Consider the following 14,595-nt stretch of genomic DNA (forward strand, 5'->3'; position numbering starts at 1 on the left):
GGGCGTTAAGCTCACGATTACGTACCTTGGCGACTGCCACCGCTGCAGGATGCAGACGAGTTGAAGCCAGTGCTCATGCCGCCGGCCTGGCCAATGGAATGAATTAAATTGGACTTGTCGTAGCCCTTGCAAACGACCAATTGAATCTCGTTGCCGGCGTTGCGCAGCACATTGACCGCATCCTGGTGCGAGGCGCCCAGCAGCGAGTGTCCATTAACCTCCAGCAGACGCATGCCCACCTGGAATGGAAGCGAAGGAGGAGGTGGAGCCAAAGTTTCAATCGAGTTTTCCCCAGACAACAAAGGTGCTCTTCACCCAAGGCAGCCACACTACGTTACCTTAAGCCTTCCGTCCCGTCTGGCCGCTCCGACCGAGTTAATTTTGGACACGAAGACTCCCTCGTCGGAGGGATCGGCAGGATTACCGCGCTGCCCATTCAGTCCGCCCTTGATGTGCATGCCCAGACGTTCGCCCTCCGCCTTGCTGAGCAGCACTTCCTGTGATTCACAGAGAGAGAAGGAAATTAGCAGAGATTCGGCTTAAAAGCTGGCTAATAACAATGGGAAAAACAAAGCATAAAACCAGGAAAAAGCATTTTGACTAATTGCTAAATCATCGGGGTGCCAGCAAATCACGAGGAATTTAAAATCACTTTGAAATGTATTTTAAGGTGTCTAAAAGTAGGCAACAAAATATTCATTTCAAGAAAATCCCTTTTAATTGCCATTTAGTGTATGAAAGTATGCAACAATACGGTTTAACTGCCATTTAAGGTGATTAAATGTATGCAAACGAAATAAACTAAACTGAAATATACAAATATTGCATACTTTTTGAAACCTAAAATCACACTTAAGGGTGATTTTAAAGCGCTTGTGATTTTCTGCAACACTCCCTCTATTTCCCCCTCTCAAAAGTCAAGACGAGGAGCTTACCTCTGTTTTTACATAAACTACTTCTATGCTCTGTGCGTATTGAATTTGTTTGTGAGCAGTGGCAGAGTATACAAAAATCGATTATAGAGGAGTGAGAAGTAGATACAAAGCGTATATACATATTTACAGTACAGAAAGCAGTCTAGAGTGGATTTCTAAGGACCTGAGAAGCCCCTCGGACTCACCTGGAATCCTGGCGGCAGTGGATCGTGCTGGATGGTCAGCTTGATATCATCACCTGGCTTCAGCAGCTCCAGCACGGCATCCTGATGTGTGGCCTTGGAAACATCCGCCTCGTTGACTTTCAATATGCGATCTCCCATGCGCAGCTTGCCGCACTTGGAGGCAATCCCGCCGGGCACAATCTGTTGGATTCAGAGGATAAAAGAGCGGGGAAACCCCAAGGGCAATTGTTATATGAATGGTCGAAAAAACTTGAAACTTTTGAGCTGCCAGCAGCTGGCTTAGTTGGCTGCTCTTATTATGAAGCCATCGTCCGAGCCACTGGATTCCGAACAATTGTGCAGCAGCAGGAGCAGCAGAAGCAGCAGCCTGAGCTCATTTGCATTCGCAAGTTGCGGCCACTCGAGTGTTTTAATTCGAAAACTTTTCACCCAACTGCTGCGGAAGGTAATTGTTAGTTAATATACCCATGCCCTCGACTTACGTGCGATATGAAAATGCCGGGCTCTCGAGTGCCAAAGGGCACACAGGAATGATCCGTTCCGCCGATGATGCTGAATCCCAGGGAGCCCTGGTTCTTGGGCAGCACAACCTCCTACAGAAATAATAAAATCAGGTGTTAGCACATCACAAAATTAACACAATGCAATGGGCCTAGGGCTAAGAGTCCTACAGAGTCTGCCGTGTATTGTGTGATCCATGGATGAGGAGTGCTTCAATGGGGGTGCAAAATTGTTGGTGATATTTACATTTAAATTTACACAAATAACATGGGAGTTTTACCCCTTCCGAGAGACATAAAACCAAGACAAGCCAAACACCAAATAACAAAGTCGTGCAATTAAGTCGGGGCATTCATTAAATATCAAATCCGAGTACCGAGCGTGATTCACATTCAATAAATAATGAACAACTCTTGTGCTGCTCTTATGAATAACTTAATTTTAGATTAAACAACGTGCAGGAAGAAGAGAGTGGGTGATTTAAACAAAAGCTTTTGTGGCTCCTTCTGCGGTTGAGGTGCTCCAGACCACAAGAGGCTGGCACATTGAAACATCAAAGCATAATATTTCTGTTTTATATTCATTGCCGGGGAAGCCGAGAAACTATATCCCGAGACAGCTGACACCGGCACAGACATATCCACAAAGGCTCCTTCGTGTCAAGATGCCAGATAAACACATGTACCTGGCTAACTGCTACTAACTTTTGCCAATTACCTCGAAGAAATGAATTGAATGGAATTGAATTCTTTCAAGTTTGAACTTCGAAGGCAACCGACAATAACTGTCGGAGTTAGGGGAAAATAAATTAAAAACAATTAAATATTTTATTTAACATTGCCCCGGAGAGAGTGTTTGCAGTCACCATCGGACACACGGACGGAGAATTCCAGATTGCCAGGGCAAACAGAGAGATATTTACACACAAAATAAACGCAACTGAGTGTCGTCATTTAGAGTATCTGAATCTTTTTTCGGCATGCCCCACTTTATTATTTAAGGAGGTTTGCATGTTGCATACTCTTCCAGCAGTTTACTTATTTATGCCGCAAGTGGCAAGTGACAAAGCTTGCCACATGCACAGAGTTTCGGAGATTTCTTGCCGGGATTTGCATCACGTCGGCAATGGCACTCGAGTGGCTCTGTGGAAAGTGAGTGGGTAAACCGTTCTGTCGTTCGAAATGAAGGCGCTTTGCTCGTCACTTCAATAGATTCGGCTACTGCACAAGGACACTAAATGCTCGAGTGGGAGCCACCCGGAAAAATCCCAATAACCCTTTAAGAAGATACCATAACAGTCTCGAGTTATTTGCAAAAGAAACATAAACTAGGATTTTTATTACATTTATCCAGTGTTAGTATAGAGAAAGTTAGCTTAGTTTAGAAAAGAAAATCATGCCTCAAGCTGCCACTAAATGAATTAATCGCTTCCAGCTGCCAGGGCCACAACCAACATAATCCAATTCCAAATCAGAAACTGCTACTCAATTAGTCGGAGCAATCACAACTCTTGTAAATGTGCATGTTTTGCATAATGCTGGGCATGAAAACATATGTGAACTCGGCGCCTCCAAGGCAGAACCACCTAAGACTAGGGGCCTCTTGACCAATAGTTAAATCAAATCGTTTGCAAAACGCACAGATATTTATTCAGCAAATTAAAGGACGCGCGGGCGTATAGGTCAAAGTGTGCCAATGTAATATAAATTTTAAATTAATCAATTTTGGTGTGTAGGGTGCGGGGATGGTGCGTGCTAAGTGCGAGTTCCATAGGTACCCTATAGGTTTTTGTACACAGATTTTCAGATCTTCTGATGGGTTGGGATCCGGGGGGGTTATCTTTGCTTGTGACTTTTACACAACGATTTCTTTAACTCTTGGGGGCGGCGACTCTCGAGTCTTGAGCTCTAGTGTATGCGGGATGTGGAGATAGTCACCTCACTGATCAGGGGTTCCGCCAACTGATTGTCGGTGATGCGGGTCATCACGGTCTCCGTGAACGTGGACTTGGTGATCGTCTCGGTGACGCGGCCCAGCTCGGTGGGGGCCGCCGGGAACATGGGCAGATCCGGCTGCGGCTTGTTCACATTCACCGTGACCGCGCTCACGCCCACCTCGTTGGGCCGGGCCACATGCACCTGATGCTGACTGCCGCCGCTGAGGAAGTGTGCCGGAATCATCGCCTGAAAATCATCGCTGGTCAGCGGGCGCAGCGAGGAGGGCTGCCCAGTATTCGGGATTTTTCGGATTTAGCAAAGTATTCGGTATGGTTCGGTTTTAAGCAAGATTTTGATTTGTTATTTTTTGTTTTTTGGAGGGGTTGATTTGTTGATCGGAGAAAAAGAAACAGAAATATGTTTTGTAAATTTTGGTTTCACTTTGCATGAGGGGTTCTATGACTAAGCTAACGTGCCTAACTATGATTATCATTAAATTATATACAATCCTGCAAACGCTGCCTACGTTCTTATTTTTTCGAGTTTTCTTGATGAGTGCTTTGAAGCTGGTAGACAAATCGGTGCAAACTTAGTCTCTAATCGTTCGATATGGGTTTATTTTTCGACTGTATATCGTATATATGAGCATATAGCACTGGGAGGACAAACAAGGCGCACAGGGCACATGCAAAACAAACACAAACAATTTCGTTATACATACGAGTAGATGAGCAAATATATAGTTCTAGCAGCTAGGGTTATGGGTAATTGATAATCTGGCGGAGATATGGATTAGCACATATTAGGTATCTTACGACTATTTAGTGTGTTCATGTTTGTGTATCTTTCGAATTCAGTTGGGACGCCAAATATCAACAACAATTTGCTTGGACAACTTGCGCTGCAGTCTGTTAATTTGAGCAGTTTAAATTTGGTTACCTACCTTAGCAGCTGATTGGGAAAAAGTGTGAGATACTGCAGCGCAAGAATATACACTGAAGGGTTTTTGTATCTTAAGCCTAACGACTGGTCATGATTGAGGAAACAAAAAAGTAACGTAACGAGCTTATGGGCAACATTAAAATGACGTGCAACTGGCTAAACAGAGAGACTAGGCTAGTGACTACCAACTACTGAGATCCGATGGGGCCTTACCTGAGCCTCGCCAGAATCGCCGCTGGTGGTGGAGGCCGCTCCAAGGTCTCCGTCGCCTAGGGGCACCGAGTTGGTGCGCCGGGGAGCCGGAACTGGCTGCCCCGTGGCACTGTCTATCGTGGCAGCAGGAGAGGCAGCCGAGGCCGCAGCAGCTGTTGCAAATCCGTTGGTTTTGCTGCTGGGCAGCGTGTTATTATTGTTGCTTATGCTAGCTGGCACGGTGGGCGTGGGCGTGGGTGTGTAAGTGGGCGTGGTCGTGGCCAGGGTGCTGTACTTGTAGGGCTGCTCCACTTCACCCACCGAGCGACTGAAGTTGGCTGCAAAGAGGTTAGAGAACCCTGGTTTATATGGAGAAATATTATACTATTATATTATACTATTACTATATTATTTATACTATAGATATTCCATACTAGTAATTATTTTGAATTATTTCCTTATTTTTTAGATTTATATATTGAACAGTTTTCTGTATTCCTTTATGAATGTCAATAAAAAGTTCTTTTATATTCCTTTGTAAGTATTATTTTTTCTGAGTAAAACTGCCACTAAATTGCCCTTTCCATCTTCCCCTAAAAACTAGCTAGAAAATGTAGTTACCAAAGTTCAATTGCGTAGGATACCCACCTGGTCGGTTGGCCAGATATCCGGAGGGGCTCAGAGAGTTGAGCACGGCCGGACTGCGCGGACTCGTGGGCGGTTCCAGAGGACCTCTGTACTCGCGCTGCAGCACCAAACGAACAAATCGCTGCGGTTCCGTCAAACAGGCGACGGCCGCGTCATGATGCGCCTCCGTCATATCGTTGCCGTTAATCTGTGTACAGGGAAATGCCATTAGCTGGGGTCAGAGATGGCAACCTCCGGCTGCCGGAGGGCCTCCCACTCACCGCCATCACACGGTCGCCCACCATAATTTTGCCATCGCGGTGCGCCAGACCGCCCTCCGTGAGGCGCGATATGAAAATGCCATCGCAGTCGTCCTTGAACGGCGGCGAGCCCTTGCCGCCCGCAATGCTGAAGCCCAGTCCCTGGCCAATCTGATCGCGGATGAGCGTCGTGTGCAGCTGGATGTAGCTCAGCGGCGCCTCCTGCAAAAGCCACAAATCGGAAACCGAAACCAGAAATCAATCACAAATAGTTCGAGGGAGTTGGGGGGATTTCAAGGATTACACACCCTGCCATTCTGTAGCAATCCATTGGGGGCGACGGCAGGCTGGGCCGTGGGCGTGGCAAACACATTGCCCGAATAGCTGTGCGCGGGGGCCACTTGCTGAACGGGCTGTTGTAGCTGCTGTTGGAGCTGCTGCTGCTGGGGCACCACTTCAATGGCTGCCGGGATGTAGCGCTCGTGGCTGACAGAAGCAGCCGGAGGAGCCTCCGCAACCAGTGGTCGCGTTTCCACCGAGATTTGCGACACACTGCCATCCTCGCTGAACACGGGGTGTCCAATCAGGCGGGTCACCTCCCGCTGCACCACCAGAACGAGGACGGCACCGCAGGCCTTTAGCACCTGCACAGCCTGATAGTGATCCGCATCCACCACCACGATGCCATTGACCTTGATCACCTTGTCGCCCACTTTGAGGCCGGCCAGGTCGGCGGGTCCCGCCTCGGTGACCCGGGATATGAAGATGCCATCGTCGTCGCCCTTGAAGGGCGTGGAGCCCTTGCCGCCGGCAATGCTCAGGCCCAGACCGGCTGCAGTGCGTTCGATGTGGATTTCGTACTGCTCCAAGCGCAGCTCCGTGACGCCATCCAGGTTGTCTGGAAAAGTAAGAAGTAAACTGATTAAATATCTGTTTATAAGGGGGGCTACTATTAGAATTGTTTCTAATTAGGTTACCATAGTGCTGCCTCTGCCTCTCGTAGTCCCGATCCACCGGATCGTAGCTGGTCACAATCCGCACCCGCTTGCCCTTGCGCTGCAGCGAGCCACTGGGACTCCGGTTGGAGGAGGCCAGGGAGCTGCGCAGGCTGCTCATGGCCGGACTATTGCGACCACTTCCCGCTCCCGAGTAGCCAAGGTTCCCATTGCTACGCTGGCCATTGCGGGGAAGGGTGTTGTTGCCCTCTTTGACTTTGATTTTGACATTGAACATGGCTTGATTTGCTTTTTATCTGAGTGCACTTTTTAATATAAGCAGCTACAGCATTCGGGCATCTTGTCCAGACACCCTGTTCATGCAGAGGAAGCAACCTATTTATTTTATTTGACTGCACTTTTTAATATGCCAAGCCAAGTTTGCACAAGAAGCGCAATCGATCTGAGTCTGCCGGAGGAATAGATAGGAGACGGCACCCTATATGCAGCCATTCAAGTGCATTGAAGTGGAAAACCCCAGCGGAATTACACATTTATTGCTTTGATTTAATCAAATTTTAAACACCTACCCACCTAGGCAAATAACTAGAATGTGCCCTAATGATATTCAAATTGAATGAGCCGAAAGTTGGCCAACAGCAGCTGGTGCTTGGCCATAAACAGCAGTCAATGAACCACTGCGAAAGCCATACTTTCCCTCCCCACTAGAAGCAGGCATTAAAGCAACGACCTTGGGAGATATCCACCCCCGTCTGAGAACACGACTTTGTATAATTATTAAATAAATAAACAGACAGTCTGCCAGAAAAGTCTCAGACGTCCCCCAGGTGAAGGAAAAGAAAAGGCGGAGGAACAGGTGGCAACTTTTCCCTACTCAGAAGCACATTTATTGCTTTCATTTTCGCTATTGCTGATTTGCACTCAATAAATCCGTCGGCACTTGGGCCAACAAAATGATTTTCCTCCGGGCCAAGAGGTGGGGCAACTCGAGACAATTTCACTTTGTAATTGTATGCGAGTTTTCATGTTAATCAAGGCATAAATGAAAAGACAGAGCCACTCAGCTTTGGCCCCTTCTGTCTGCCTGTCAAGTCAACATTAATATTGCTGGATTTCAGCTCAGACACTGTCATTCACTCGATGTGCCATTATTGAGTTTGGTAAGTTGAGTGGGGTATTCACAGAATACCGACCCAAAGTTGCTTGTTTGTTTGCCTGCTCCTCATAATTCAACCATTTCAATGGGGTACTAAAGGTGTTGTGGCAGCAAAACATTCCATTTAAATGTTTTTAATGCCAGCAACAACTCATCGCCTTGGCTCTCAATTGGATGCCCTGAATTGTCGGACAAATGTGTAACCAAAAGATATTTTTATGGATATATCTGGACCTCTTGCATATGTTTCGAATAAAACCATCTTTTCATGCTTTTCCCGGCGGGGGAGGGGTGGAAAAACGGTCCAACAAAACCCAGAGAAAAAGCCATAAAACAAAATAAGATTTTTCCCGGGGAGGAGAACAAATGACACGTGCTGCGTGTGTGTGTTTATTTTCTTATTCCGGTTTTCCTGAGGACGCCGGAACGTAGGCAATCCCCGGGATGCCAAGGGGGGCTTAATACGGGCAGGAGAACCAGGAACTGCACAAGAAGGATCGCATAAAGTCATTTGTTTTGCTCATATTCCTTATCAGACTTATTTCACCGATTGCCTGCGAACTTTTTGCGGCACCCACTTAAGCGGGCGTTTGAGCATTTTACGATGACATCACGCGTGCATCTTGAAGATACAAGGACCTCATCATAAACATAAGCATATAAAATTTAAATACACCGAAGGAGACGTAAAACGAGAAGCTGGCCATAAGAAATGATGATTTCCCGAATGCATTAGCATTTGCACGCTGGCCATGAATCGGAATCAGTGGCGAAATCTCCAGCTATGTCCTGAACTCTGTCCAAGCCCCAAATCAATGGCATGGACAAGTTCTGGAGAAGATGCTCTTTTTGTTTTGTTTTGTCATTTATATGTAAATGATTCTAGCAGCAACTCCTCCTGTCCCTGGGAAATTAGCCAACAGCATGGACACATGCCAAAAGGCAGAAATCATATTTCATTCGCCTGTCTCCTCTTTTTTTCGCCTCATGGAGAATGACAAGCTGTGGCCAAGATGCCACACATTCGTTATGACGACAAGCGCAAAAAAGCGACTTTTCCCATTCATGCAAATTTCGCTTTCCATTCTGGCTGGGCATTTGAGCCAATGACCGCATCGAATCAATCGATTTTAATTACCCCCACATTATCAATGGCAAGAGATCAAGTATGCGAGTGGCGAAAAAGCAACTCGAAACCCCGTGATCTGCACTCTTTTATCCCCATTTTCCCGCACTTTTTGTGGAAAACTCTAAAGTTATAGAGGGAGCTGGCCGAATGATTAATTGCCGGCCAGGTTAAGCGGCGATGCCACTGACAAATTGCGCGTGTTAAGCTTTGGAAATCAACAAAATGTGGCGACAAAAATTAATGAACAAAGTTTTTATGCTGCCATAAAAGCAGGCTGAAGAGCTGCCCCCATCAGAACTGCCTGCATTGAGTGGCATTCGCTGTTTTTCGGCTCCTTCCCCATGGAGAGTGTGTGGAAAGGGGTGTGCGCTCCGAACACGGCTATCTAATCGAAACTTTTGGAATGCCTAAGCCAAAGTGATAGAGCAAAACAAGGGGAACAAAACGAAACCGTAGTAGTTAAACACAAACAGGGCGATAAGGCGGCTCTGAATCATTACGAAATTTTTGGACACATACGTAGGTCTAAGCTCATAGTACCCATTACAACGAGGAGAACCAACCCAAAAATAAGCCAGTCAAGTGGCAGTTAATGACCTTGGTCCACCTGTCGTATGCGTTATTTCCTGATATCAAAGGCTGAGCTTTTTACCTACTGATTACAACGACGGGGATGATATCATGGGCGCGAAAAACGCCTGTGACAATGAAAACCCGGGCGTGTTTTCATTTCGATTGCAATTTGGGGCCAGCAATTCAGGTCGCCACACATTCCCGCATCAATGTTTGTTGACAAACCAATGTTCGCTCGGTTTGGCTTGGTCTGGTTGGCCCCCTGCTCTCCGGCGGCAATTACTCGAATTTTCCACATTTCCATGCTATCAACTATCAACATGGCGGTGAAAATATGGCAAAATACGCAGTGGAATTCTTTGACCCGCTGCAACTGGCGTTTATTGCATTTTTGTTTGTTTTCTAGCGCGAAAAATGGCAAGATGTGGGGGGGTTTCTCCTTGTTCCTCTATTTTTTTCCGTTAGGGGGGGAAAACTGTCATGAATGATGGGAAAGCGGGGGTGGGAAAATTCTACCATTTCAAGCGATAAACTTAGCATGCAACTGCGAAAAGCACAAGGCCCAGTTCAGGGCTGTTTGTACACTGGCAAAACTTAAACACTCGGCAGGCCGAAATCGAAATCGTGTTTGCTTGATGGCCATTGATAGAAAGAATGCCCAACTGCAAATAGTTTAAATTGCTGTTTGCACAAGAGCTGCAAGAGAACAGCAAATAATAATGCATACTTTGTTACAGCGGCGATGAAAAGGGCGCACCGAGCAAACAAACTGCGAAATCCGACAAACAATCATATGTACGTACAGATACGTATATGGCAACATACTGAGGGAAAAATTCAATAAGAATCCCATGCAATCAACGATACAATACATAAATAATGAATGCCATTGCCTTGAGCTTATCAACGGTTTATTTATTGGTCGACTCGAGCTCGGACCACGCTGCCTTGCTGTTTTCCTGCTCGAAAAGAAGGTCTCACAGTCCGGGCTTTAAGAACCCTGCAGGAAATGTGCAGCAAATGCAGCTTATTGTTTGCCAGCAGCCAGCGGAGGGAGAGAAAAGAAATGCATATGGAGGTTCTGGTAGGAATGTCAAAAGGAATTGTGCAAATGTTGATTGTATTGCCGAAGCGTTTGCAATATCTAACCAGAAAAATCTGTGCAAAGGCGAAGGAAATGCCGGGAAACCGGATATGCACACAGCCGAACAACCGAGCAACCGAGCACACACCATTCATGTTTGCCCTCTGCAAATATCACAGGCAATGCTCGGGCTGGGTAAACAGGACTAAATTTACTTGCAAGTAGCTCATTTTCGGGGATATGCAAGGCAAATGCAAATAGCAGGGGCTACTTGGCCCGGGGGCCCTCCTCTTGCACACGCTTGGCTCGGCGGAGAAGCTGAAGTGCAGCTGAAATTCAATTATGGCCTCGGGCCATCATCCTCCGCCGATGCGCAATGTGTGAAACTTTCCAGACGACTGAACCGATGCCTCCTCGACCGCACCTCCTTCTCCGGCAAAGGAATTATGACAGACAAAAATCGATAGCAGCACAAAAACACGTAAGCAGCGGCGAAGAAAACATTTCACACTCTGCCCCCGAGAAGTATTTTGTTATGACTAAGTCAAGGTGTGTGTTCATCTGCGTGCGAAGCCGCCGCTGCCATTGTTATTGGGCAAGATCTCGGGGCTCTTGGCCGCGAGTGGCTCTCTGTTTTGAATGTTAATATGGAAGTAAAACCGTATAATAACAAGTGCAAATGGACGAGTGTAGCGCGTCTCTCGCGACGTTGACAAAACGCAAGCGTAACTGAAGAATGACTAAAGCGGGCGGCCAGACCCGGTCGCAAAGTCTGGCGATTGCACTCGGGGCCTCAGGCTGGGGCTCTCCCCATAGCTCACCTAGCTCTCCGCCAGCTCGGCTCACTCTCAGTTTTCCCCAGGTATAGGTAGCTCTACGTGTACCCCCTATATAATGAGGCGAGACCAACTCATTTCGGTTTCATTTGCACCACTTTTTTATCGCTCTCCGCCTGTTTAGCCCACTTTTGAGTGAGGTTTGCACTGTTTTTTACCCTCTATCACCTCAGTTTTATCAGCTTTTGCAAGCCGATATCACTGCCTGATAAGGCGAGAGCGCGCCACATACGTGCCTTGCCTATTTTGGGGCCAACTGTTGCGTGTGTTTCGCAAGAGCCACCTGTAGTAACGCGCTTTTAATTTCCCACTCTCTACCTTTTTTTGTTGATACAATTATGTATCGGAAGCACACACTGTTTGGGCCTGGCGAGGCCTAGACCCCAAAAAACACTCGATGGCGTGTGGAGAGCAGGGGCAATCAAAGAGGTTCCCCGGGTGGTCTCTTTGTGGTTTTAGTTTGCATCCCAAAAAGAGGCAATTAGGTTTCCACTTCAGTGTCCGCCCTTTCAGGTCAGCCGGTTGGCAAATGAGTGAAAATTACCACCCACTGCCGTATCGATTTGCCATCACGGGATGCACACCCAAAGCACTTTGCCCACTTTGCCCATTTCGGGGGACAGTTCGCCGAGATGGAGCAATATAAATGTAATTAATTGAAACAATTTTGGTATTTACCCGAGTCGGTGGCAGGCTCTGCTTTGCCAGCCGGGATGGGCGAGAGCGAGGAGTCGAAGGGGTGCTGCTGCTGCTCCTGCTCCACCTCCAGCTGCTCCTCCTCCTCGATGGGGGACGTCACCTTGCCGGACAGCGAGTGCTGCGGAGTGCCGTCATTGCGCTCCTGGGAGGCCAGGGCATTGGCCAGGATCTCGCTGGCCTGCTTGTCGGTTAAATGCTGCACGCGCTTGTTCTTCAGGTGGTGCGGAGTGTCCCTGGATGGAATAAAATAATGAAGTATTGTCAATGTAAATGCTTCGATTTTTATGCTAGAAACTTGGTCCTAAAGGGGCCAGACTAGATTATATTATATTAAAGTTAGGATCTTGTGTCCTCACCTTCTGTGCAACTTCGGTGGTCTTTTGTAGAAGTCATCATCTTCGCCCTCCACTTGAAAGCCCACACGGCGATCGGATTCCTAAGGAGTAAATAAATCAGGATTTAGAATAAGATCACATTGATAACCATGCTAAAACTTACAAACTCATCCTCCTGCTCGTCCTCATCTTGGGCCTCATCGTTTCCACCAACTGTGGCCTGTAGTTCGGCGACCACAGCTGCAGTTGCCACTTTCACATTGTTGGCGGTGGTGCTGCCGCCCTCTGAGCCACCCTGTACGGCCGGTGGAGCGACTGTCGTCGCGGTGGGAGTGACTACGCCCACTGGCTGCTTGGAATTTACACCAACGGTGGGTTGCTGCACCGGCTGAGCCTGCTGTTGGTGATTGTTGGCAATGGTTCGGGTCTCGGTTGGTGTCTCAGCTAACTTGGTGCCGTTCTGGGGAAAAAAGGGGAAATTTTTTAGTTACTTTACATTTTCAATCTACACTTTACTGTAAGGCGGAAATTCTACTTATTTGTATCTGTAAAATATGTAAGTTACTTTTACTTTAGATTGAGCCGCTAGAGGTCGCTGTAAAAACTCTTTCAACCAATTTGGGTAGTACATCAAAGCAAATTTCAACCGTTTTTGGTTGAAAGAGATTTTTGAGTGATATTGTATATAAAATAAACAAAATAAAAATCTATACTTTAACTTAAAATGAATAAAATAATACTTTTAACTAGAATAACCAAAAAAATTTAAAAATATTTATAAGTGAATATAAATAACAAAAAAACTAAAGCTTGTATTCAACCCAGGCAACTAATATCTATACCATTCCCAGTTAAAACTGCTCTACTTTTATACTATTTTAAGAGATACCTTAATTCTATGGTTAGTATTGAGCCAAAGAAGCAATACAACGTGTGAAAGCAATCGTATATTTGCGATAGTAAGTACTCAGAGCTCCCCTCTACCGATGAAAGCACAGCAGAAGCTTGGCACTCGGATCGGGATCAGAACTCACCTCCTCGGGCAGCGTGACCAGGTTGGCGTGCTCCTCGTGCCGGCTGCGCTCCACCTTCAGCTTCTGCGCCTTGGCCTTGAGATCCTTGGGATGCGGCGTGTTCTGGCGCACGAAGGGCGTGTCCTTCTCCTGGCTGGCCTCCTCCGAGAACTTGACCACGGTGCGCGACGGCTCGCGCTCCTCGAACGGCTCCGAGTCGGATTCCAGGTCACGGGCTATATTTTTCAGGGGCGAATCAAACGAATTCCATTAGCATACAAATCAACAGTGCAACGAGGTGTTTTATTCTGCTGGGGGGATTCGGGGGTCTTAGATTAGTGAACTGCATGCCCATGCATTCGTAGTTTTCGGTTAAACGTACAGTGTGCGTATAATATATATGAGATATATGCAAACAGGGATATTTATTATATACAAACAGGTTTATATGCAAAACGCTTAATGCTCTACGCTTTTGGTTTTGCACAAATCAATAAATAAACCGCCCATAAAACTACTATTTTCGGATCGCAGGCATAAACACATTTTGGCCAGGTCAGTCGGCTGCCTGGACCAAGAGTAATAATCCATCAAGCGCTTATGAGGAGTGTGTGCGCCGTAAATTCTTCACACCCCCGAACAGGGGTAAACAAAACATAAAAGTTGCAACATGTGGGGCGAACGGGGGGGCTCCCAGAATTCAGATTCCGATTGCCCAACCCACTGGGCCACCAATCAATCCATCTACGCAGCAAGTGCAGGGCATGGCTGGGGCAGTAAACAAATGCAAATCACTGTTTTCCACGCAGGAAGTGCCTCCGTAGAAGGGCCCAAGTGGCTGCATCCACTCAATTGCGGACTCGGAATGTCCGGCGCAGTCGTAACTTACAATCGTTACCGATTTTAGCATAGACAAATAAATTTAGAGGCCCCCTGAAAACAGCGGGGAGTCCGAGTTAGGCCAGCGCCAAGATGAAGATTTATGCAAATAAGCAGACAACTTGTAATGGCAGTGACAATAATAAGGGGCCATCTCATCGCGTCGCTTAGGAAATGATTTCCTCTTGTTTTTCTGTTTTTCTGGGTGCCCAAAGTCGCATGACTTTAATTGGATAATTTGAGCACACCGCTTACATGGCCGTAAGGCATACTATGGTATGTGATCTTGAAACTATTCACACATTCGTCTAAATTGGCTGAGCTATGTGCGTTGCTTGTGCACTTAATCCGTCATT

General features: G+C 46.8%; 1 protein-coding gene across 20 annotated transcripts in view; it reads right to left on the reverse strand.

Moving 5' to 3' along the window:
* LOC108025175 (protein lap4) overlaps nucleotides 1-14,595 on the reverse strand; it is a 64,969-nt gene that overhangs the window by 24,070 nt on the left and 26,304 nt on the right. For 16 of the 20 annotated variants that reach the window (XR_007764661.1, XR_007764662.1, XM_050889035.1 and 13 more), the window contains 13 exons: nucleotides 13,382-13,596; nucleotides 12,511-12,807; nucleotides 12,369-12,448; nucleotides 11,992-12,245; nucleotides 5,888-6,477; nucleotides 5,601-5,801; nucleotides 5,341-5,527; nucleotides 4,714-5,030; nucleotides 3,559-3,843; nucleotides 1,603-1,713; nucleotides 1,121-1,300; nucleotides 339-497; nucleotides 26-239 (listed from right to left, as the gene is read on the reverse strand). Coding sequence is in view for 18 of the 20 variants with exons in the window: in XM_050889035.1 (XP_050744992.1) it covers nucleotides 26-239; nucleotides 339-497; nucleotides 1,121-1,300; nucleotides 1,603-1,713; nucleotides 3,559-3,843; nucleotides 4,714-5,030; nucleotides 5,341-5,527; nucleotides 5,601-5,801; nucleotides 5,888-6,477; nucleotides 11,992-12,245; nucleotides 12,369-12,448; nucleotides 12,511-12,807; nucleotides 13,382-13,596 (3,090 nt within the window). In the remaining 2 variants the exon portion in view is untranslated. Of the gene's footprint in view, nucleotides 1-25; nucleotides 240-338; nucleotides 498-1,120; nucleotides 1,301-1,602; nucleotides 1,714-3,558; nucleotides 3,844-4,713; nucleotides 5,031-5,340; nucleotides 5,528-5,600; nucleotides 5,802-5,887; nucleotides 6,478-6,556; nucleotides 6,911-11,148; nucleotides 11,191-11,991; nucleotides 12,246-12,368; nucleotides 12,449-12,510; nucleotides 12,808-13,381; nucleotides 13,597-14,595 lie in introns of those variants that run through there. The other 4 variants (XM_050889039.1, XM_050889038.1, XM_050889045.1 and 1 more) reach the window with 3 other exon arrangements.

Source organism: Drosophila biarmipes, chromosome 3R, assembly GCF_025231255.1.
Source record: "Drosophila biarmipes strain raj3 chromosome 3R, RU_DBia_V1.1, whole genome shotgun sequence".
In the NCBI taxonomy this organism is placed as follows: domain Eukaryota; kingdom Metazoa; phylum Arthropoda; class Insecta; order Diptera; family Drosophilidae; genus Drosophila; species Drosophila biarmipes.